Genomic DNA, 26,788 nt, shown 5'->3' on the forward strand with positions numbered 1-26,788 from the left:
TAAGAGAAACTGAAGACATTGAGTTGAAAGGACCTGTTCAAGGATATAGGGGCTGGTAACACAAGAATAATGAGAGTTGCAGGTTTCTGGCTTAACTAATTGGGAGTAGAGGCCATAATTGAGGATGGAGATTGATGACTGTGGTGTTAGTAACAGCTACTACCGTGTTTCCCCAGAAGTAAGACCCAGCCGGACAATCAGCTCTAATGCGTCTTTTGGAGCAAAAATTAATATAAGACCGGTGTATATTATATTATATTATATTATATTATATTATATTATATTATATTATATTATATTATACCCGGTCTCATATTATAGTAAAATAAGACCAGGTCTTATATTAATTTTTGCTCCAAAAGACGCATTAGAGCTGACTGTCCAGCTAGGTCTTATTTTTGGGGAAACACAGTATTTACTATGTAACAATTTTGCAGATAGAAAACTGAAGGTAAAAAAAATATAAGTAATTTCTCTCTAGTCATATAATTAGCAAAAGTTGAAGGCAAGATTCAAAGTCCTTGTTTTATTCACTCTACTAATTTACCTCTCAATATTGTAAGACGAAATAATAGTTGGAAAGGAAGGCAATGAATTCAAAGTGTGTAGAGGTTGGCACACCAGTGGGACATTAAATTGGTGAATTTCGTAAGCAGTGCGACATGCAGGTCCCGATGTTATGGGAGATGCCTGGGTTGTAGATAGAGACCAAAGTTATCACCGAACAGGCAGTCACTAGAGCTCAGCTTGCTGCTCCGCAGCCTTCAAAACAAATGGTTATAGTGAGTCCAGCAGCAGCATCAAACCCAGTCACTAATATTATTTTACATGTGGTTAGTACTTCAAGGTATAACTGTCCTGTCATACACATATCTCAGTTGATCCTCACAACAATTCTGTTTTAATAAGAAAGATATTAGTATCCCTGTATAGCTAAAGTACCCAGCCTAAGATGACCCTTATATAATAACTGCTACTCTTTACCAGAAGTTCTATTTGCAGTTTTTCCTCTTGCCCAGACTGAAGAAAGCAGCTACAAATCTAGTCTCAATCGGTTCTATAGACATTTGAATTCTGAGTAAGAGAGAAATAGTGGGGATACGAGTAGGTGTTCTTAGAGAGTGGTAATTGTGAACAACTTGTTGGGGACAGAATTCCAAACCACTCCCTCCTCCCAGAAAAGTATTCATTTTTTGAGCCTGCAGTCCATTGAACAATCTTCTAGCACTGTGACACTCTCTACAACTAAAAAAAAAAATTGAAATTCCACTTCTCTCAAGAATTAGCAGAAATATTTGCTTATTAGGTTACTTTTGTCTACCAATCAAATGTTGTTATCTTTCTTTTTTCCTTTTCGGGACATAGGCTGGCAGACTCCTTCGACTGCAACAAGCAGCGGAATTTTACTTGATGCAGATTGTTGAAATTCATACCTTTGTGGGAATTGCCAGTTTTAACAGCAAAGGAGCGATCAGAGCCCAGCTACATCAAGTTAACAATGATGATGACCGAAAGTTGCTGGTTTCATATTTGCCTGCCACTGTGTCAGCTGAAGCAGAAACCAGCATCTGCTCAGGGCTGAAGAAAGGATTTGAGGTACAGTAGAGCACCCCAAGCCTCAAATCACCATCACTTTCCTTTCCCTCATTTTGGAGCCATCTGTTACAGCCTGGTCATAGCAGCTTCAACTGGAGGAGAGTAATGATGGGTTATCTTTAAGGTCAGGAACTATGTGCCTAAAAAGTACCTGACATGTAATCGTTGCTTAATAACTGCTTGTTGAAGGAATGCATAAATGCATGAAAACAATGGTCCAGACTGGGGGACGTCAGCATCATCTGGACACTTTCTGACACTGTCTCTGCAATGCTGAGACGATCCCACACATGGCCATTTTCACCCTTGGATTTTGCAGTCAAAATCAGCGTGTCTGGCTCCTGCCTATAATCATACTAGCCCTCAAGCATAGGAGACTCAATTTAGGCCAGAGGTATGTTTCAGGAATGACAGAATTCTTCTAAATTAGCATAAGTTTGGACTTAACATCTGGGATGCAGCCATGACTCAAACATCTGGTAGCAAGCAAAACACATCAATTGCAATTGTTGCTGCCTATAGGCAAGTGATTCTCAACCTGGGCTACCTGGGAATTTTCAGGTGATTGAAAAACCTGGATGCCTCGGTCTCAACCCCAGAGAGTCTGATTTAGTTGATCTGGAATGTGGTCTGGCCACTAAAATTTTTAAAGCTCCTCATCTGATTCTAATGTGTAGCCAGAGTTGAGAACCACTTTTCTAGGGCCCCTTATTAGTCACTCACTGGATCTCAAGAGGCCAGATCCCACACAATAATGTTCTTTCATATCCTCCATGATGGACACTATTCTAAACTAGGGGCATACCATGGTGATTGGAATAGAAAGCATCCCTGTCCACAAGCAAACCGACAATGGTATGTAAGATGACAGATGCTGTGATGGGATGAGATGCGGACCCCATGGGGATGGCCTGGATCGCAGGGAGCTGCAGAGGACCTCAAAGAGGCATGTGCCCCACTGATGGCGGATTTGGAATGAGAGTGGATTTTTCTGCTCAATAAGGAGATTTGAATTACATGTCCTTCCGAATGACTAATCCTCTGTGTTCAGGTGGCTGAAAAACTGAATGGAAAAGCCTATGGCTCTGTGATGATATTAGTGACCAGTGGAAATGATGGGCATATCAGCAACTGCTCACTCACTGTGCTCAGCAGTGGTTCAACCATTCATACCATTGCCCTGGGTTCATCTGCAGCCCAAAACCTGGAGGAATTATCACATCTCACAGGTAAACAAATTTTTAAAAACGTATATTTTAGAGCATTTCCTTTCTAGTTGAATATTCAAAGCATAACCGTGAAAGCCAGATTATGTCAACAGAATACATGGCTGAATTGAAAAAAAAAAAAAGAAGAAGAAGAAGAAACCATTTTCCTAAGAGAAAAACCCACAAAAATCATTGCTAAAATTTACCTAAATTTTGCTGACTTTTTTACATTTTATTTAGAAGGTGCCAATTATATACATCCAATGAAAATATTATTTTTATAATTTGTTTGTTAAACCAGCCTGAGCATGTATAATCATAGAACTAAAAAATGTGCTTAATATTAAATGCACTAACTTCTATGATAAGAGCACTTACAATATTGTAAAATACATATATTTTTGTTCTAAATGAGGTACGATAATTTTATCTTATATTCTTTATAGTCAATAAAAATGGATATGCTGACTTGAAACTGAAAGTCAGGTTTTAGTATTTTTTGAAAAACAGTATTTTCAGAACGTAAATGTAAATATATAGCAATGGAAATAGCAATTAACCTAGATTACCTAGGAATTAACTTCATTATAAAACTAGCCAATAAATACAGAGGGTGCCAAAACAAATGTATACACATTTTAGGAAAGGAAAAAACTGTATTAAAATTGTTAATACTCAATATATCCCGATAACACAAGATGAATACAGTCATGTGTATACATGTTTTGGTACCCCCGGTATCTATTGAGTTTCTACCATGGATAGAGTTCTAGGCTCTGACATTACAGCTGTGAACAGAACAGACAAAGCCATCCCCTTCGCGCTGCTCACCACATGGTTGCATGAGGTGCCAGGCAAAGCAAGTCAAGCACAGTTCCTACTCCCCCCAAACTAACCCTCGTATGCAAAGAAAGGTTGTTGAAAAGGCCTAAATTTTATTTTTTGTTTTATTTTATACATTTTAATTCCTAACATCCCACTCATGTATTTCAGGGGGCTTAAAGTTCTTTGTTCCAGATAAATCAAACTCCAACAGCATGATTGATGCTTTCAGTAGAATTTCCTCTGGAACCGGAGATATTTTTCGACAGCATATTCAGGTCAGAATTTTCTCAGTGTTATACTTATAGTTGGGGTAGGAAGGGGAAAGGAAGCAAAGAAAACAGATAAATTGTGTTCACTGCCTCATTCATCTTATTTGTATATATATTGACTTCTGGGCCTCATCAGAGCCAGGCTTTATTTTTACTTGATGTTTGTACTTCTCAGCTATAGAAGTCATTTTCTGTAATTGCTACTTCAGCTTTTCAAGGTCTGTAAGCAGAGCTTGCTCCTTCCTCGTGGTTCAAAATGGGGTGGAGTGGCAGTGCACGGGGGGTAGGGCCCAGAAGAAAAATAAGAAACTGTGTATTTAGTTTTAGTCCCATAATAACTTTCCATCAGTCAGAATCCATTTTACTTTTGCTTCTTCAAAACTTTCTCTGAAGCTCCTTTCTCATATAAAAAGTATCAACTATTTCATTGGATTCTAAAAACTCCTAAATATCTCTACCACAATTTACTTAAATTTGCTTACAAAAGATTTCTCTAATCAAGCCATTTTTTAAAGGGGCCAAATTTTTATTTCTTTCTAAGTACTGTAAAGATATTTTGAACATAACCAAATTTTATCTGCTGTTTCCTCACAGATGGTAAGTGAACCTGCCAAGTTAATGGCTTCATGTAGACAATGAACATTTGTTATTCTTAGAAAATATTTAACAAGTACATTACATGTACACAGTAAAGGCAACAACCACAATTCCATCATTAGATATGTAAAAAGGTGAATTATAAATGACAACATATATTACAGATTAGACAACAATGGGCTTTTCTGAATAATCTTTCCACCCTGTGATTTCCTCTTTAATAATATGAAATAAAAACAAATGTTTTAAAAAGTAAAAGAAAAAAATTAACAAACTATTATTCATATGGCTCAAATTAGCCTTATGTTCTCAAACTTGTTTTTATTCTTTAGTCCCACTAGACTGTGGACAGAAATTATAGCTAATCCCCTACAACAGCTCAGAGCCCAGCACAGAATGTGGCATAGTACCGTGTTTCCCCGAAAATAAGACCTAGCCGGACCATCAGCTCTAATGCATCTTTTGGAGCAAAAATTAATATAAGACCTGATATCATATCATATCATATCATATCATATCATATCATATCATATCATATCATGTATTATATAAGACCCCGGTCCTATATTATAGTAAAATAAGACAAGGTCTTAAATTAATTTTTGCTCCAAAAGAGTAAAGAAACAGATAGAATGATTATGTATACTCTAGAAAATTTCACACATATATTCTCTTGAACAGCTTGAAAGCATGGGTGAGAATGTTAAACCTCACCATCAACTGAAAAACACGGTGACTGTGGATAACAGCGTGGGCAATGACACTGCCTTTCTAGTCACATGGCAGACCAGTGGTCCCCCTGAGATTGTACTGTTTGATCCTAATGGAAGAAAATACAACACAAATAATTTCATCATCAATAAAGCTTTGCGGACAGCTCGCATTTGGATTCCAGGAACTGCTAAGGTAGGTGCCGTGAGCGTGTTCATGATGACAACATTTAGTCACGTAGGTGACTTTCAATTGAGTCACATAATTAAATACATTATGTAAAGGAAATCCTATTCTGATATATCAATTTACTTTCAATTTATGAGGGCTTTTTGTGAATGTTAAAAATTTAGGGGGAACAACTAAGGTACGTTCAAAACTTTAAATAACGAATATGAAAGGCTTCTCACATGGAAATTAGTATTTATGGAGTAAACATAATTTCTTTCTGCTTACTTCCTTCTTTACAAAATCCATATAGACACACTTACCTATACGCTTAGAAAAAAAATCTTCTACTTAGAATTTATAATATGAATATATGCAACACGTATGTTTTTGAGCACTTACTATGTGCTGGGTCTTCTTCTAGGGGCCTTATAATAAAACGCCACGATAAGTATGAGAACAGGGTACTCAGAGCATAAAGGAAGGATGCGCAGATGGGGGAGTTGGGAGGTGGAAAGGAGAACGCTTCCTGGAAGTGAAAACATTAAAATGGAAATATGGAGGATAAAGGGCACACAGGTGTGAATGACATTCTGGGCAGAGTGAACAGCAATAGAAAGAAAGGCTCAGAGGAAAAGAATATGGTTCTTCATTGAACTACAAGTAGTTCAATACAGATGAACTAGCGAGCAGCACGTAAAGTGGAGATTTAGGGGAAGGAAAGTGGAGGGGTGATGAGGCTGGACAGATAAACAGGAACCAGATAAACAGGAGTCAGCAAGGGCTCTGAATGGCAGAAAAGGGAATCGGAGTCTGCACACTAGAGGTAAGGGAACCACTAACGGTTCTGAGCAGGGCGGGGAATTGAGCCCATAGGCTCTTGCACTGCCCGAAGGAGCAGAGTCCCTCCTCACCACCAGTGGTCCTCCCTCCCCAGAGCATTGCTGACACCCTCTGCTCAGCCTCCCTGACTCTGCGCCCGCGTCCTTCCCATCCACTGCTCGCCTCTGTCAGGTAGTCCTTCTAAGCACAAATGGAGCAAACCTGTCTCCCATTCAAAACTCTTTGGTGGTCTCAGGATAAAACTCATGTGGTTACTCTTATATACCAAGCCCTTCATGTTCTGGCTTCTGCCCATGCTTATTTTTAACCCTTCTCCCAAGTACCCCATGCTTAGCCTACTTAACTTTTCTCCAAAGTCATTGTGTTCTTTTCACACATGTGCATAAGGGCCAGAAACACTTCATCTATTTCTTGCTGCCTTTGCCCAACCCCTTAGCCGGAATTAGATGCCCTGTATCAAAACACTTATTATATACCCAAAGACAAGTTTTTGACGTGGGTTCCTGCCATGTATCTATTACTAAGGTTATGATTACAATAATTAATTAATTAATTAAAATAATCTTGATGCTTGAACTGGGACTTCACTGGAAAATGGTAAAGCATATGAACCCCAACTCAGAAGGCTGGGTAAGGTGTGGTGGTATCTTAACTTTCCACACTGAGTCCCACCTTAACTCTGTTTTCTCCCTTCTTCCTTTTCCTTGATTGTGTTCCTCCTGTTACTTCCAGGATTTTAGAAGGAACAGCAGCAAGAATAAGGAAAAAAGGAGTATTTATGTACAGTTTAATCAAAAGAACAAATTTCTACTCCATTGTCATTTAAGCTTGTTTTCTTTCAGATATTCTTTTGCAGATTTCCCCCAGGCAGCCTAGACAGGCAAAAGTGAATGGTACTTCACAATATCTCTACAAATTACTCAACATAGACATGGTGGAATCCTGACCTATTAAAAAAATAGTGTTCCTTTTCTTGGCCCCTAATAGTGTATGTGTGCTTTGTTGCTTGATATTTCTGGGCATTGGTGGGGGTGGGGTGGAGGGAAGGAAAAATACTGTTGCCTTTTAGTCCAGCTTATCCACATAAATCATAATTGTCCACTGAATTTGCTATAAATCTCTTCGTTATATAAAAGGAATACAAATGTTGTACCTCCTTTTCAGTGAAGGGGCTCAGATTAATATTTGCAAAGTACTTTGAAGCTCTGAAACACTGTTTTCATTATCGTCTAAAATGAGACTCAAGATACGTCTTTCCCCACAGATAAATTCCAGGTATAATTCCCTAGAGAGGTACCTAACAATATAAATAGGCTGTGCTATGAATTTAGTAATACTTAACCAATTATTGCTATTCCTGACATTCTTTTGTAGTATTTTAGAAAATGCAACATCAACAGAACAAGAACAAAAAACCCTATGAGCTTAGATTTATGCTTTAAAATGAAGTGTTGACCTTTTTCTTCACACTTGACAGAACAAAAAGCCTCTGTTTTGCAGCCCGGGCTCTGGACTTACACACTGAACAATACCCACCATTCTCTGCAAGCCCTGAAAGTGACAGTGATCTCGTGTGCCTCCCGCTCAGACGTGCCTCCTGCTACTGTGGAAGCCTTTGTGCAAGGAGGCAGCACCCGTTTTCCCCATCCCATGATGATCTTTGCAAACGTGAGAAAGGGGTTCTATCCCATTCTCAATGCCACTGTAACTGCTACAATTGAGCCAGAGACAGGAGATCCTGTTACGCTGAAACTTTTTGATGATGGAGCAGGTAACGAAGAATGTGATGTCATTTTTCATGTTCTCAAGAGCTGTTGTGATTTGGCAGTATCAATATTAAGCTTATCTTTTAAATTATTTCAAAACAAGTTTTTTTTCCTCATCCAATCTTACGAGAGTCTCAAATTCTCATAGAATCACAGATATGCTAAGTAGTTATAGGTTGCATCTGCACAAGGTAAGAAAATATGAACTTGGGAAAAGAGTCTCCATGAGGCTCCTCAGAGTGGCTGCGTGTGACCAAAATGGTGAGAGGAAGTTGTTTGACACGTAGGTCTTGGCTTCAAGCCAGTGACACTTGTCCAGTGACACTGGCCACACTCACTCAGTAAGGTCACCCAGGAACAGGTCCTTGTGACATGCCCATATTCCACTAAGATTTACCAGCTTTACTATTCACTAAAATAATTAGATCGAACAATTAAAATAGCAAATGAAAACCCAAAAAGGGGGATGCAATGACAGTAAATGCATTTTTTCTCCTTGAACCCGACTGTGAAAATTGGAAATTGAACTTGTGACCTATGAGTTGACCGTAGACTATTCTTTAGCCAAGTAGCTGTGTTGATCAGAGGGCATAGCCAGTGCCTTTTACATATGTGATTTGGTCCCAAGAAGATCAAATCATCAAGAGTAGTGGAATTGGGATAGAGAGTTTCCTACCACTGGGAAAAGAAAGCAAAATAAAACAAAACCCTACTTCAAAGTACTCATTTTGCACATAGAGAGCTCAGAGCCTCCTAACCATACGTCACAGATAGCACAGAATCAAGCTTGGCAAAGAACAGCACCTGGGCTCTTTCTGACCAACCTTTTTGACTTTTAAAAACAAATTCCTTAGTTGTTTTATCTTTCCTGCTGTGTTTTTTTTTTTTTTCCTACACTAAAGTCTCAGAATGACAATGGACCTCAACCCCTGCGTTAGCAGCCCCACGTGTTTGATCTACTAATAAAATCATATTCCTTCCCTCTATTGTTTCAAAGATAAATTTTTTCAAGAGTCTTAGGTTTGGCAACCTATGACTATCTTGCCATGGCAATCTTGTATGGCATTTATGAAACAAAGGTTTATTTAAAAGATTTTAGTTCCAGTCTACCTCAGCAGGATACCAGAGAAGGCCCCTTGTTTTGTCTATTGGGATGGATCCAAATGGACTTCTCATATTCTGATTGCGTCCCCATGGCCACACCTTTCATTTTTTTGTCTATAGTCCAGAAATGCACTTTGCAGAATGTTCCTCCTTCACCCCAGCCTGTGGGCTGGCCTACAGGAGAGCAGATATAACTATCTTAGGAAAGATCACTTGAATAGGCTCAACAGGCTTTTATATTTATTCCCTGGAATGATTTTATTTATTTGATGTCTAAATTTATACCCTAATGAAAAAAAAAAAAGAAAAAAAACAATGAAAAGATTGTTTAAGTATCAAAGTGTAAATTTAGATTTTTCCCCCCAATACTTAGCACGCATGTATTGTCTAACACTTATTTTTATATTGGAAAAAATACTTACCTGTTAAGTAAAACGAAGGAACAATAATAAAATGTATACATGTAAAATGCTTTATAATTTAAAATACACTTTCTCATACACATTTGCAAATAATCATCACAACAAACCTGTGAGATGTTATTCCCGTTTTATAGATGAGAAAACTTAGCCTCAGAGAGATCGTTTTACAGCTACTAAGTAGCAGATCCAGACCTTAAAACCAAGTCCCCTGACACTCAAGCCAGGGTTGTTGCTCATATCTTTCCGATTCAGTGATTAAAAGAGGTGGCAGTGGTAATTGTGGCATAAGGAGATTTTTCTTTATCATATCTCAACAGAGATAGACCTTATGAATCATTAAGCCACTAAGAACCAAGACTTGATTTCTTTCCAGTACATAAAAACAATTTCTAAATCTACTATGACCATAAGTTCCTTAGCACTTTTCATTTTAATTAAATCTAGTCTCTTTTCTCATGTTAAGGAGCAGCCCTGCCTCTGCAGTGGGGACTCCAGAGCATTTACTTTAGTGACAATACGATGCTAGAGAACAGGGCTGGGTGAGAGGTATGTGAACGGAGTTGATTCTAGAACAGGACAAGCTGCTTGCCCCATGTGGCCATCTGCACTTCAACAGTGCATGTGGTCTGCACTTGGGCTAAGCTGTACCTCCCTGAGGCCAAGGAGTCTAGGCCTTCCTGCCATTCAGGCATGGACTTGGTTTGGAACTGAACTGCTCTCTAAGGTTCAATACAAAAGGAAAGAAGTCTAGCAGTGGCCAAGCTTTAACAACGCCTTCTGAAGCAAGGCACCGTGGATGGAACCAAAGGCTGTCCACCTTTAAGTCATTGAGCCCCTTCTGAGCTAGAATAACAGTTCCATGTACCCTTTGAGGAAATTAAATGATTTCACACTTCACACTATCTTATCAACTACCAAATTTTTTTTTTTTTTTCCAATCAGGAGTTTTTTTGGTTTTTAATCAGGGCTTCTGGCTACTCATACACCCCTGGAAATTATGTGAAAATATGTATATATGCACATATATTTATTTCCTAGGGACAGAATAGCTTTTATCTTAAAAGGATCTATGACTATAAACAAGCTTAGGAATGTTCTTGGTTTCTGTGAGAAACTAGTATTATTTTCAATGATAGGACGGAGAGCTCTAAAGGTGATTATTAAATGTTTTCTTAGCACTGAAGTAGGTACAACTCAGTCACCATTACAAAATAATTTTTCATAGGTTAAGTAGCCACAGGGAGAAATTATGGAGCCATTGGATTTTTAATCACATGATAATATCAAAAATTGTGATGACCATGACAGCATATGCTAAAATGGGAAGAATAAGGGGAGTGAATCGTGCTTTTTAATGATTTAATTAAATATTAGTAATCAACTGTGATGGCAAGTGTTGACATTAAGTTTTTTTATATATATATACAGGTGCTGATATTATAAAAAATGATGGAATTTACTCGAGGTACTTTTTCTCCTTTGCTGTAAATGGTAGATATAGCTTGAAAGTGCATGTCAATCATTCTCCCAGCGTAAGCGCCTTAGCCCACTCTATTCCAGGGAGTCATGCTATGTACGTACCAGGTTACATAGCAAATGGTAAGAATCATTAGCACTGTTATCTGAATAACATCATTTAATGTATATATCACTGATGAGTGTGTGTGTGTGTGTGTGTGTGTGTGTGTGAGAGAGAGAGAGAGAGAGAGAGAGAGAGAGAGAGAGAGGAAGAGAGAAGTAAAAAGAGATGGAATTTCAAACTTCTTTCTACTTAAGTCAATGCATAATTTGTTGACTATCTCTTCAGTCCTTAAAAGTTCATGGTTGCAGATAACAGAAAGGCTATAGGTAATTCCTACAGATTTCTCCTACCTTCGTTTCAGTAATTGTTTTGACCTCTTTCTTGTGACTATTCTATCAGAATTACTAACAGATAAAGAGCTTTATTGAATTTTTCCAGTTCCAGCTCCTGCATTTCCTCTACAGAGGTTTAGGCAAGAGAAAGAGGGAAATAGTGGTTAGCAGTTAAAAGAAGGAAGCAAATAGCCCAAACAATCCACACAGGAAATGAGTTCCTAAAAAAATATGAGTTTGGATATTACAGAGAACTGAGTGCTTCCTGAAGATGTTCTGTTTTCTTTCAAGATAAAAGTGCCAAATAAATAGAAGACACATTTTTAAACACCATTATTATAGTTCCAGATGGGAAGCAGTGGTTAAAGTATAACAGACAAGCAGAAATAATGCTACAGTCTTTTAAATCATCTTATGGCTTTTAAAAACATTTCTAAGCATTCTTATTTGCAAAACTGCCGAATCTTTATAAATACTTTTCATGTATTTTAGTACCTACAACTAGTGATTTTTGTATCTAGATATAATACTTCATTCCTAAATAGATAATCCCGCTTTCATTTATACATCAATCATTTTCGAAAGCCTACTAGGTGTTAGGCTGAGTCCTAGGAACTTCGGATACCAGGCAAAATAAGATTTGATTCCACTCGAGGAGCTTGTAGGCTACTGACTGGTCTAAGCATCTTTTCAAAACCTGTGAATTTAAAGGATGAAAATATCAGCATCTAGTGTACACTGAGATTAGAAAAGTAATCTGTGTACTTCATACAGGCCCTTAATAGCACAGAAAGGAAAAGTCAGATTTCCCGAGGTATGCCTACTATACATAACATTTACTTTATCAGTTCAGGTGACAGCCTTGAGCACACATTTCATTGAAAAATGGGAGCTGCTCTATTTCCAAAACATCAAATCTCCAGACACAGCATTATTTACTCTTTTCCTCTCCTCCTCAAAGGCCAGTGTCTCCATTGGATTTGCTCCAAATACCATCCAGCCTGCTCATCCAAGGGTCTTGAGGGCTCTGCCTTATATGTTCCTGTTCTACTGATCCCTCTGGGCAGCATTCAAGCATGATTTATTACTACCCGTATTAAAATATTGTTTGTTGGTCCCCCTTCATCTACTGTCTACCTTTCTTGTCCCTGTCATCTGGTTCCTTGAAATTTACCCAAACCTGCTGACTGTATTTTCTCACTTCCGATTTACTACTCTGTTCACCGCAGTCTGACTTCCATCCAAATCACTCCACGGGAGTAGCCCTGGCCCTAGTCACCAGTGACCTCCCTGAGGTTAAATCCAAAGGACACATTTCAGTCCCCATTTTACCTTAGCAGTATCTGACACAGCAGATTGATTTCTCCTTTGTAATTTCCTGGTTTCCATATCACACTCTCCTGATGACCTCTGATGCTCTGAAACTTTTTTGTCGGTCTCTTTTTCCAGCTCCTCTTTTCCTGTTGTTGCCAATTCTCAGAGCTCATCCCTAACCTTCTCACTCTACGATTTGGAGCCACACTGCCTGGGTGGGAAACCTAGTTCCCCCATTGACTAGCTGTGTGACTTTGGGCCAGTTACTCAGTTTCTTGTATACCTCAGTTTCCTCATCTGTAAAGATAGGGGTAATAATTACACCTTCCTCAAAGCACTGCTGGGAAAATTAAATAGCTAATACACGTAAGATATTTAGAAAAGTGCCTGGCATATAGTGAGCCAGGCAATCAATAAATGCAATTTATCATTATAGTTGAAATTCGCATTAGGTAATCTCATTAATCCATGACCTTAATAATATATCTGTATGACTATAACTTTCAAATGTATAACTTTGAAATTATTAAATCCAGGTAAAACCCCCTTTTGAGATTAAATCAATACCTAACTATCTCCTTGACATCGTCAAGTAGATGTTTTACACGAATCACAAACCTCGTAACTTACGTGTTTAGTATCTTCCACTTTAGCCTGTTTCTCCTCCCGAGTTGCTTATTTTAAAAAGCTGGGAGCTATTTTGTTGTTGTTGTTGTTGATCAATTTTCTCTCCTGGGCTAGTCCATATTCAAATCTACCACCAGCATTTGCTGATTTTATCTCCAAAGTACATCTCAAACTGCCTGATTCTTGCCTCCTCTCCAACTGCTATCACCCAGACCAAGCTCCCATCTTTTCTCATCTGGAGAGTTGCAATGGCTGTCTCAGTGGCCTCGTCTTGAGGTTTGAATCCATTCTCCACCGAGAGCAGCCAGAGTGGCCTGTTAGAGAGCAAAAGTGATCACATCACTGCCCTCCTTCCCCACGGAATGGAAGATTAAACTCTGATACCACTACAATGGCCCACAAGGTCCTGCATGAACTTCTCTCCTGTCTTATCTCAAACTACTCTCCTGGCTCTAATTAAGTTTTACTAACTTGCAAAGCTCTTCTGCACCTCAGTGTTTTTACACAACCTCTTCCCTCTGCCTCGGATATTATTACCTCTACTCTTTACCTAGCTGATTCCTACTCAAAGTTCAGGAAATTGTTAAATATAACTTCCATGATAACACCCTAAATTATGTACCTATGTTATTTTCTTTCATAGCATCTTGTCTTTTTTCCTTATGTTTATCACAACTTGTAAATGTAAGTTTATTAATATGACTGTAAATTCTATGAGGTGTACTGCTTTGTCCGTGATTACTGGTGCAGCATATGCCTCCAAAATACTTATTGAATGAATGAATGGATGGATGAATGAATGAATTGTTGAATCAATAAACTGTTATAATTAAGATGTAGTAAAGAAAAAAAGGTTTTAATATATCTCTCAATAATCTGTTAAAAAACAAGCTATTCAGGAAATTGTAATTTGTTGTTTTGGCTATTCTTTTCTTTGGTGTCCCAGGTAACATTCAGATGAATGCTCCCAGAAAGTCAATGGGCAGGAAAGAGGAGGAGCAAAAGTGGGGCTTTAGCCGAATAAGCTCAGGGGGTTCCTTTTCCGTGCTGGGAGTTCCAGCTGGCCCCCATCCTGATGTGTTTCCACCATCCAAAATTATTGACCTGGAAGCTGTAAAAGTGGAAGAGGAGGTGACTTTATCTTGGACAGCACCTGGAGAAGACTTTGACCAGGGCCGGGGTAGGTTTCTTGGTTTCATTACCTATTTTTCTACAAGGTAGCATTTCTAATAACTATCCCAGGGGTTCATTGAATAAAAATAGCTTTGCAATTTAGAGCTAACCAAGCTTCACAGGGTTGTCATGAAAAGCTTTGAGTTGCTGATAAGACTTTATATCATGGAGTCTATGAATGAGAGCGTCTCAGCTCCCCCAGGGTTGAAGAGGCTCTGGTAACCTGACCAGCACTAATCAAACAGAAATCTTGATTGGAAACATAAATAGCACATGTAACGGTGATTTACCAATAGAAATGAACTCGGCATTACAGAGCATGGACTTCCAAATACTGGAGGTGATTCGTTTTCTGAAGACTGGATAGTGAATATTTATTTATTTATATTTATAATTCAAGTTTAAGGAAATAATTTTCATAAGTCATGTAAAACTTGGCTCATTTTTCTCTCCCATTTCTGGCCATCATTTTTGTCAGGGAGGCTGGGACCAGTTTCCTTATTCGGGGCTTTCTTACCCTTGCTTGGGTGAACATTGATGAAGTTCCTCCTTAACCTTCCAGCTTCAGGCTTCCCCCTACCTTCTATCTGGATCCCCACAGCTATTCAATAGAATAACTCTTCTCAAACAATAACCTTTCCAACATCTCTGCCATCACCAAAACATGGTTATCATTGACTACACATTACATGTTTTATTTCCTGATGCCTCTGATTGAGAATCCTATAGGAAACAACCTTCTCTATCAAGAGTTGATTTTTTTTTCAATATCCATCAATATAGAGACCATCTTGGGCCTTTACCAGTCTTGCTTCTTTCCAACGTGGGGCATCTTTCTTTGGCTCACAATTCTCTCTTTGTTCTCTACATTGTTGGAAGGGATCTCCGTTACAAACAATTCTGTGCTGCCAAGAAACACTCAATTTTGAAACTTTGTCCTCCCATTCCTTTATCAAAATCTCTCTTCTTGACAGAGAAGTCAAATACTTCACATTCCAAATTAAGAATTTTCCTAATCTAAAGGTTGTAGACATGAAACAATTAACACTGGGATGGATATGTCTTTTGTGTAATGGAAACAGCTGTGACTTAAACATCAGGAAAATAATCGTTCCCACTCTAGCTTTAAGTTCAGCTGTTTGATCTTTGGCAGATTGCTTAAATTCCACTGGCCTCAGTTTTCTGATATGGAAAACAGGACAAAAATTATGTACTTCATAAGATATTGTATAGAAGAAATAAGATGACATATATGAAATCAGAAAGGGAAGAGAAAGTGTCCCTAGTAAGTTTCCTGAGCTACTGGTTGGCATCTCCAGAGACTTTTCTAGCTTTCTGTTTGGAGTAAGGAGCCGCAAACACTCCCATCTCTATTTGAAGGTAAGAGTTGTGCCTGAAATCTAGTACTTCCCCTTTTCCTCACTGCCTCAGAAGCATAGCAGTGCATTAAAGAGACAAACAGAAGCTCAGACTCCCATTACTACCAGAAAGCATTTTTTTCAAGAGTCCCAATAGTTCCAACTACACCAAAAACTAGAGTAGAAACAAAGCAAATGTGTGGAATTAGTGGTAATTAATGGCTTGAAAAGAATAAATATAACCAAACAGGTGTAGTACAGAACTGATATCATAAAGGACATTAGAAAGGAACAGAGAGACCTTCCCTCTAACAGAGAGACCTCACTGATGAGCAGGACGATTGAAGCAGATCAAGCTTGTTATAATGTTAAAACCTCAGACCACAAAAGATACATGGGGGGAATGGTGGATGTGTTTTAATTTGCTGAGCTCACTCACCCATAACTGATTTGATGACTCAGCAATGGTAAAATTGGCCAGCTAACCATGAGTAGACCAACTAACAACAAGGTACCTGTTTAACTCATAAACGTGTGCTTTCATGGCCTCTTTTCCCCCCACCAATTGTTGTCTAGGAAGGTGTTATCTTCACCTCAATGGCCAGTGTTAAAAACAATGGGGGTATGTCTCTACATGTACAATTATTAAAAATGTGACTATGTATTCTTAAAATCCTTGTTAGCAATAAATGAACATTGCACATATGCATACACATATCAGTACACATCCAGGTACTAACTCTTCACCAGATACAATATCCTAGAAAAGATGAGCAACTACATGGGATAAAGAAAACATTACCAGATCACCGTTATGTTTGGGAACATAAAGTTAACCCTTGAGCGAGACAGGTTTGAACTGTGTGGTCCACTTATACACAGATCTTTTTTTCAATAAACATAGTTGGCCCTTCATATCTGCATTTTGCATCCCAGATTCAACCAACCATAGATCAAAAACAGTATTTTCACATTCCTATTTGAGGTATCCCAACTTCAGATTCCCAACTGCTGATTGCAAATACGGTTTTCCATCTGTGGTTGGTTGGAACCATGGCTGTGAAGGGCCAACTATAGTTAAGTTTGCGGGGAATCAACAGTGATATGTGGATTTTCTCCTGTGCCGGGTCAGTCCCCCAACCCCCGCATCCTTCAAGAGTCACGTGTACATAGACTAGGCATTATGGAAATGGGTGACTTCCTTGGGTTTTCATTAAAAGTCTGGGGTGAAATAATTGCTAAAACTGAGTACCAAGCTTGTTCTGTATGTCTGCTATAAAGGTAATCTTCTTTGTGTTTTCTCCAGAAACTAAAGTGAAAATATATTATTTACTAGTCGACTATGTGCCCAGCACAGTACTAAACGTTACACAAATGTAATTTAAGATGGTCATTGCACTCCAAGAACACACAATCCAGTATTGAGAGAAAAAAGACACAAAATGGTCAAAAAGCCATTTTACATAGAACACAGTATCATTTTTATGATTCAGGCTTTGGGAGCCACGGGTATTCAAAGGATGTAGAGGCCAGTGTGGGTGGGGGCAGAAAAGAGGACAGGGGCGTGGGCAGAGCCTTTGGCGTGGGGCCAGACCACAAAAAGCACCACTCTTATGTTAAGTGAAATAAGTCAGACAGAGAAAAACAAATACCATATGATCTCACTTATATGCAGAATCTAAAGAAAAGAATAAGTGAATGAACTAATCCGAAACAGTTTTGGAGACATAGAGGAAAAACTGAGGGTTGCTAGATGGGCGGGGGGGGGGGGGGGGGGGGGCGGATAAAGGGGAAGGTGAGGGGTTTAGAAAACAGTCGGTAACCACAAGATGGCCACGGGGTTTTAAAAATTAATTTGGGGAATGTAATCTATAATGTAAAGATTTTGTAGGGTATCCGATGGACACGTGTCCCATTAGGGAGACCACCTCAGGGATGATGTAGATGCCTGATTTCTGCACTGTACACCTGAAGCTGAACAATAATAAATGCCAACTATAATTTTATATATATACATATATATATGTGTGTGTGTATATATGTATATATGTATGTATATGGTTACAGGAAGCGGAGTACAGCATTAGGAATAGAGACAGTGGAAATGTATTGCTTTGTCTTGTACACCTGAAACTAATAAAATTAAAAAGAAGAAGAAAAAAAAAGACCACTCTTAGACCTTCTTCCCTGCTCTGGCGATCTTCCCTACCTGCCTAACAGCCTCACTTTTGCACTGCTTCCTCTGATATCTCCATCGTGTTCTTACACAGCCATAGTTCCAAATATTATCCTTGAAATTTCTTCCCTTCCTGAATATTACATTATATCATATATCATATTATATTATACACACATTAAATGGATATGTCAGTGGATCTCAAAGATCATTGAAATTATTTTTGTTTTTCATTTTTTTTCTGAGTGCCTCAGTTTAGATGATTTTCACAAAACAGTTTTAAACTTTACTGATTCTTTCTTCTGTTGTGTCCAATCTGCTCTTAATCCTCTCAAATGAATTTTTCATTATAGTTTTTTTTTTTCAATTCTAGGATTTCCATTTCTTCTTTTTAAAAGTTTCCACACCTCTCCTCAAATGTTCCATCTCTTCATTCACTATATCCAACTTTTCCTGTAGACCTATAACACCTCCATCATGGTTGTTTTAAAGTCCTTGTCTTTTATTTAAAAAATCTCAGTCATTTGTGACTGTTATATTTGCTGATATTTTTCATGACATACATCACATTTTCTGTTTCTTTACATGGCTAGTGATTTTTGTCTATTATATATTGGACATATGGTAGCAAATTATAGAATCTATTATAGAATCTATTATAGTTCCCTGAAGAGTTTAAAAATTTTTCTAATAGATACCTTAGATCACCTTGAATTTGAGGAGGCTAGATTTTACTTTTGGCTAGGGTTTGTCTATTTCAGTTTTGCTCTTAATTCTAGGGAATATCTCTTAATACTGGGACACAATCTTTTTTCCTAAGATGTGGATTTTTCTAGTGTTTCAGTGGACATCTTAAGGTATTTATCAACCTCCTCTTGGCAAGATTCATACTCCAAAATCTATCTCTCCCCTATGGAGGGCATTAGCATAAAACTGTTCAGTTTTTAGCCATGTAGCTGTTGTTTTTCCCTTGAGCCCAATGTTTCACCCAAACATGCATAACTCAGAGGTCTTCAAATGATTTGAGAGAAGTTAATACACGTATTTTGGGCCTGTCTCTCAGTGGCTCCTTCCATTTTCAACCACTCTGGGAAACCCACAGAAATCAGAAATTCTCTGACTTTTCAGATCAATAAGATAGTAGGTTTTGTATCAGGGCCAGCTATGTGTACTGCAGTGGTAAGTGCCCTCAGAAGAAAAGCTATATAAATATAAATCGTTCCCAGTCTGGTTCCCTTCTTGTAAGTGTTGTATCTCCTCTGGTTTCTGTCCATTTTTTATTTGAGTCCAGTGCTTCAATAGTTTCTCTCTCTCTCTCTCTCTCTCTCTCTCTCTCTCTCTCTCCCTCCCTCCCTCCCTCCCTCCCTCCCTCCCTCTCTCTCTCCAGAGTTTATACATGTTATCTGCTGGAAAGTTAGTTCAATAGAAGCCACTCAGTTATTACCAGAACTAAACTTTGCTATATAAGTTACAAATATTTTTGCCACCTAACATTTATGTTTATATTTTGCTGAGGAGGTTTTGTTCCCATGTAGAAGTTTTATAAATTTATCAATTTTTTGTTATGGCTTATGAATTTTGAGTCTTAATTAGAAGAACCTTTCCCATTTTGAGATTATACTGGAATTCATTCATTGTCTCCTACTAAATACTTAATATTTTTATTTTTTACATTAAACTTTTCAACCACTTCGGAGTTTATCCTGAAAAAGTAATTTTGTAGTGTGGATCCTATTTTTCCACAACATTTTAACCTAAATGTCAAAACACCATTATCAAGAAATTTGTATTTTCCTCCATTAATTTGAATTCTCTCTCTATTACATACTAAATTCCTAAATGAATTTTCACCTATTTTTTGACATGTCTATTCATGTACTAGCACTACTGGTTTTTAGTTATTAAAGCATTACAGTGTTTTTATATCTGATAGAGTTAGTCTGTCTACAATGCTATTTTGTAGATTTTATATGGCCAATATTAATTATTTATTTACCATTTAAACTTTACAATAAGCTTGTTAAAATAGAAACTAGCAGCACTTTTAATAGAATCATCTAAAATTAACAAAATAAGGGGGAAATAGCTCTACTATGCTGAATCTTATTCTTCAAAAAAACATAAAGTCTTTCTTTTTGCTTAGTTTTTAATATGAGTTCTTACACAGTGTTATTAAAGTTTTGTTCATGTGCATATTTCTTGTTAGGTTTATTCCTAGATATTTTTTGTTGCTATTCTTATTAGTCATTTATAATAAATTAGAAAACTTATTCCAAGTGACTTAACCTTCCCATTTATATATATATATATATATATTTTTTTTTTTTAATTTCAGCTAACAGCTATGAAATCAGAATAAGTAAAAGTCTACAGAATATTCAAAATGACTTTAACAATGCCATTTTAGTGAATACATCAAAGCTAAATCCTCAACAAGCTGGCACCAAGGAGACATTTACATTCTCACCAAAGCTTTTCATAAACGGACATGAACATCAACCTGATGGAACGACACAAGAAAGCCATAGAATTTATGTGGCAATACGAGCCATGGATAAGAACGCCTTAAAATCTGCAGTATCTAACATTGCCCAGGCATCGCTGTTGATTCCCCATAATTCTGCTCCTGTCTTTGCCAGAGATTATGTAATATTGAAAGGAGTTTTAACAGCAATGGGTTTGATGGGAATCATTTGCCTCATTATAGTTGTAACACACTGTATTTTAAACAGGAAAAAGAGAAGACAAAAAAACAGAATGGAATAAAATTACTATGAATAAATGCAGAGAGTACCTTCCTCCTTAGATACAATACCCATACCCTTTGCACTTTACAAAAACATACCAATAAACACAAATTAACATCAAAACTGTTAAAAATGCTTTGAATTTTTGCATAATAAAAATCAGATTTTTACACGGTAAAAAGACAAAAATTCTTTTGTAACACTCATTTTGGGGGGAAAGTAGGAAACCCTTAAGCTCAGGCTATGGACAAAATAATAAAAATTATTCTCCAGAGTAATGTCTTTAAAGGCAAAAAGGGCAAGGTCAAAGTTGAATCAAAGAGTCAAGAAAAGTTTGTTTAATGCAGGGCAAAAATAGTCCCAAGGGGAGAAAAGGAGGTTATGTCTCAATGATGTACCGTGTTTCCCCCAAAATAAGACCTAGCCGGACATTCAGCTGTAATGCGCCTTGTGGAGCAAAAATTAATATAAGACCCGGTCTTATATTATGTTATATAAGACCTGGTGTTATGTTATGTTATGTTATGTTATGTGTTATGTTATGTTATGTTGTTATGTTATGTTATGTTATGTTATGTTATGTTATGTTATGTTATGTTATGTTATGTTATGTTATGTTATGTTATATAACACCCTGTCTTGTATTATAGTAAAATAAGACCGGGTCTTATATTAATTTTTGCTCCAAAAGACACATTAGAACTGATTGTTCAGCTAGGTCTTATTTTTGGGAAAACACAATAATATAACTGTCCATGTGAAGCAATTCTTCAGTTACTTTGATTAAGTTTTCATTCTCCTTATCTGTTCAGAACAGAACGCTTGTTTATGACTAAAGATCAAGCTGCATTTTATATATGAAGCCCCTCTTTAAAATTCTTTACCTCTAGCTGTTTTGTTAAGGATACTACAGATCAAAGCCCACTGCTAATGGTCAAAGAGATCTTCGTTCACTGTAAAAGTTAACCTTAAAACTCAAGTATTATCCTTGTTCCCTGACGCAAGTTTTGTAACAGACGTCTATTGAATTTATTGTTTATAAGTTTCTACTTTCATCAAAGAAGTTTTCCAAGTTATTGTCTTGGGTGTTATTCAGTGAAAATGGTTATAGCTCTCATAAGGCTGTAAGAATGAAAGACATAGTTCTAAACTTATTTTATTAATCATACACTTATAGGCTATATAGTTTCATTCAATTTCAACCAAAGAAGAGGTCATGGGGTAGAGACTGACTTTGGGAAATGATTAATTGATTATGTTTTTGTTTAAATAAAACTCTAGGAATCCTTTCTCAATCAAGGATTATTTACCTACAGGAGTGGGGAAGCATAGGTCACAAGGAAATAAAAATCATCTTTCATTTAATTTTTTTCTCTTACTTAAAAGAAAGGTTATTAAGCAATAGAATCATTTGCTTTGTATACTGATGAACTTAAAACTTTATTGGGTAAATACAAACAATAATGTGGAATAGATCCATTTTACAACCAAAACCGATTAAGAGTGAAAATTAGATTAAGTTTTGGGGAGGTGAGGAGGCTGTTGTGAGGAATTGGGACAATAAGAAAAAGGGAGACAGTGTGAAGCCCTGAGTAATAGACTCAGAGAAATACTGGGGAGAAAAACAACCGGCAAATCTCTCTACCAAGGCTGCTTCCTTGCAGTTCACACTACATCTCAGGTCTGGCTTATTACCTTCCAAGTCCCATAGTGCCTAAATTTTCACAGATGGGGGTTTCAAGTACCCACTTGCCAAGCAGTCTCTCCTCCCTCTAAAGCCATTACCCCTGCTAACCTGGGGTTTTCTTCTCTGTAGTTTCAATAGGCTGGTAAATTAGTGAAATGGGGATTTGTAGGTTTTAAGTTCTCAAATGTTCTCCTCATTGTACAAGTAGGAAAATGGAGTCCTGAGTAATCCAAAGCACTGTGTTGGTTAGTGACAGAGCTACTACATAGGAGTACAGCCAGGTTCTCATACTCGCCTTCACTCCTGCCTAAGGAGGTGCAGGAAGATGCCAGGGATTATGCCTAGAAATATTTCTAGAAATATTTAACTCTTTCAAGATCAATTAGCAGGAGAATAGAACTAGCTTCAAGGAACTGGGTTTCCTTCACCCTCCCATCCTCCCCCGCCATCCTGTAGGTGCAAGATTGAAAAAATGGACTTATGTTTAAGAATTTGTGAACTGGATGAGGCAAACTAAAATAGAGAATGCTAACATGACAAATTGAAATATATCAAAGCAGGGTAGAAAGGGTGAGCTCAGCAAATGCATTGGGTAAACAATATTTAGTAGTGAGGAAGTGAAGCATCAGACAGCAGAAGAATTATATGGTAAATGTGGGAAGATATTGGTTTAGAGAAAAAGAAGGTTAATTTCAATGGGAGGAAGATAGGAGATTTTTAGGGGGTAACTTGACATAGTCTATACACTGAGCAGACTGCTGTTTATATATGCACTGTTGACGGCTCCAAAAGTACTTTTCCACCTGCATGTTAGTACCAGAAAGTCTACCAAAAAAAAGCATTTTATTTGCTTTTGACTTTGCCTTCTGCTAATAATGTAATTTTTCTTAGAAGGTTGATCCCTGAATATATCATTCATTTAAAACTTAATGTGACAAATCCAATTGTACTAATGGCAGACTTGCTCATAAATCAAACTAATCCTTTTGCTGATAACAGTTATAATTATTGTAAAAAATATAAAACACACTCTTTGAAGGCACTGAACACCAACAAAAGCAGGTACGAGAAACTGGAGAAGATATGACCTTTGAAAAAAGGGGAGATCCAAATTTAATCAGTTTTCCCCCTAACGGCATTCCCAGTTAGTTTGCTTAGAGCATCTGGTTAGAGCTCAAAAGAACACAGCAGTCTTACTGCATTGACAAGAGTTCTGGGGTGCCAAAGCACTTGGAAATTGAGGGAGGAAATCCCAGAAAGGAAGCAACTGCCAAGAGGGAAACTGTATCTTCTCAATCTGTATCCTCTCAATCCTTGGGTAAGTCCTAAATCGCAACGGAATCTAATGGAAAACAAGAGATTGGAGGCTAAAATTGCTGAATTGAGATTTTAGCAACTGCCCAGTTCTGGGGAGAAAAAGTTTAAGGTTTCAACCCATCCAAGTTAGAGAGCTTGTAAGCACCTTATGTTTCCGTTAAAACTCCAGGAGGGCCACATTAGGGGTAAGGACCATGTCCCCAGACTGAGTTATATGCTAAAACCAAGGGCAAAACTGAAATAGATCTGCTCTAACAAAGCCTAAAACCACAGTTCCACAGAATCAAGATGATTCACCAGTAATTTAACTACTGCTTTAATGTAACTCAGAGGAAAATAACATAATACAGTCTCTATCACATATCATCCATTATATAATAAAAAATTAATAGACATGCCAACAAGCAGGAAATGTGTCCTATAATTAATAAGAATAAAAATTTCTCAATAGAAGATCCAAAAATTATCCAGATTTGAAATTAGCAGACAATGAGTTTATAATACTATTATAAATATGATAAAGATATTATAGAAAAAGATAAGTATAAGTGACTAATAGAAGAGGAAATGAAGGAAAGATGTGAAAATTCTTTAAAAAGAAGCAAAGGAAAATATTAAAAATGAAAAATACAATATATGAAAAAAAAATTGTAATGGAGTCACAACAGACTGGTACTAAAGAAGAAAAGATCAGCTAACTTGAAGACAGGAAAATAGAAAGCATCCAAACTGAAGCATTTCATTTTTTAAAAATGGAAAAGCCAAAATGACCCGTGGGACATTATCAAGCTGTCTAGTGTACATGTAAGTGAATCCCAGAAGTAGAAGAATGAAGAATTGGGCATAAAAATATGCAAAAGTTACTGGCTGATAACTGATTTAAATGATCAACCTACAGGTCTAAAATACTCAGTTAACCTAAAATAGACTCCATATAAAGAAAATAACACCTAGTTATATCATAGGAATGATGACTGACTACTCATCAAAAACAACTGAGACCAGAAGACAACAAAAATGACATCTTAGAGTACTAAAAGAAAATTATGTCAACACAGAATTCTATATTGAGCAAAAATATCTTTTAAAATGAAGGTAGATAAATAAAATCTGAAATAATTTTCATTAGCAAGAAATACCAAAGGAATTTCTTTAAGCTGAAAGAAATGATGTCTGGTGGAAATACAGATGTACAGTATGGAAGGAAGATCATTGGAAATGGTAAATAGGTAGGTAAATATAATAAATTGTTGGTTTTCTTTACTCAGTTCTCTTAAAAGACAATTAACTGTTTAAAGCAAAAATAAAAGCAATGTATTATGGTATTAATAACATAAAGAAGATATGGCAATAAGAACAGAATGGAGAGAAATGTGACAAATGTAATTAAATGTTGAAAGTTACTTACATTATATATAAAGTGCTATAATATTAATTCAAGGTAGACTAAGAGAAATTAAAGGTCTATAATGTGACCCTTTTGGCACTCAATAATAAAGAAGCATATCTGAGAAGCTAATAAATGTGATAAAAATTTATCTACCCCAAAACTACCTAATTAACACAAAAGAGACAGGTAAAGAGCAATAAAGAAACAAAGAATAGAGGGGAATAACAGAAATCAAATAGCAAGATGGTAGATTAAAGACAGCTAAGTTAATAATTATGTTAAATATAAATGGACTAAACACTTCAACTAAAAAGTGGAGATTTTCAGACCTGGTAAAAAAGCAACATTCATGTCTTTATGGATAAATGTTTTCAGATTTTTTGGGTAGATACCCAGGAGAGGGATTGCTGGGTCATATGGTAATTCTATTCATAATTTTTTGAGGAACCTCCACACTGCCTTCCATTGCAGCTTTATTTACAGTGGCCAAGACATGGAAACAACCAAAATGTTCATCAATAAATGAATGGATAAAGAAGTTGTGGTATATATACACAATGGAATACTATTCGGCGGTAAGAAAAGATGAAATAGGACCGTTTGTGATAACATGGATGGATCTTGAGATTATAATGCTAAGTGAAATAAGTCAGACAGAAAAAGCAGAGAACCATATGATTTCACTAATATGTGGTATATGAACCAAAAACAACAAAAGAACAAGACAAACAAATGAGAAACAAAAACTCATAGACACAGACAATAGTTTAGTGGTTACCAGAGGGTAAGGGGGGAGGGCGGTGGTAGATGAGGGTAAAGGGGATCAAATATATGGTGATGGAAGGAGAAGTGACTCTGGGTGGTGAACACACAATGGGATTTATAGATGATGTAATACAGAATTGTACACCTGACATCTGTGTAACTTTACTAACAATTGTCACCCCAATGAACTTTAATTAAAAAAAAAGCAACACTCAACTATATGGAATTTACAACAGATACATTTTAAATATAAACACATAGAAGTTAAAAGTGTAAAAAGGGAAATGGTATATCATGCAAACACTAAGCATAAGGATGCTGGTGTTAGTACATTACAATAAGGCAAAATAGACCTTGAGAAAGGAGAGAAAAAGAGAGTCATTCCTTAATGATAAAAAAAATAAGAGGATACAACAATCCTAAATGTGCATGTACCTATTAATAGAGCTTCAAATTAACAGAAAATTTTAAAAATGCCAGAAATTGACAAATCAACAATCAAACTTAGAGATTTAAATCTCCCACTGTCAATAACTATAGAACATCTAGACAGAAAAACTCAGTAAGAATGGAGACTATTTTAACAGTATTAACCAATTTGACCTTGACATTATAAAACACTACAATCAACTACTGCAGAATATACGTTCTTTTTAAGTACTTATGTAACATTTACCAAAATAGATCATGTGCTAGGCCAGAATATACAATCCAGAAATAGATCTACACACATATGGTCCAACAATTTTCTACAAACCCTTGTGCAAGTCAATGGGGGAAGGCAACTCAATGGGCAAAGGGGTTCTTTTCAATAAATGATGTTGGAACAACTAGACATACTTGGAAAAACAATTTTACTGCTACCTTAATA

At 36.9% G+C, this 26,788-nt stretch overlaps 1 protein-coding gene and 1 long non-coding RNA gene across 2 annotated transcripts in view; one reads left to right on the forward strand and one right to left on the reverse strand.

Annotated features, from left to right (window-relative positions):
* Positions 1-20,793, forward strand: part of CLCA2 (chloride channel accessory 2) — a 40,421-nt gene extending 19,628 nt beyond the window's left edge. The window contains 9 exon segments of the mRNA XM_019751752.3: positions 1,366-1,596; positions 2,648-2,825; positions 3,798-3,904; positions 5,177-5,401; positions 7,718-7,988; positions 10,938-11,108; positions 14,251-14,484; positions 20,347-20,751; positions 20,754-20,793. Of these exon segments, the coding sequence (XP_019607311.3) occupies positions 1,366-1,596; positions 2,648-2,825; positions 3,798-3,904; positions 5,177-5,401; positions 7,718-7,988; positions 10,938-11,108; positions 14,251-14,484; positions 20,347-20,751; positions 20,754-20,788 (1,857 nt within the window). The 3' untranslated portion in view covers positions 20,789-20,793.
* Positions 1-26,788, reverse strand: part of LOC141572127 (uncharacterized) — a 197,738-nt gene that overhangs the window by 8,459 nt on the left and 162,491 nt on the right. The gene's annotated exons all lie outside the window — the stretch shown is intronic.

Source organism: Rhinolophus sinicus, chromosome 14 (genome assembly GCF_057876585.1).
Source record: "Rhinolophus sinicus isolate RSI-liver-muscle chromosome 14, RSI-T2T, whole genome shotgun sequence".
Taxonomy (NCBI): domain Eukaryota; kingdom Metazoa; phylum Chordata; class Mammalia; order Chiroptera; family Rhinolophidae; genus Rhinolophus; species Rhinolophus sinicus.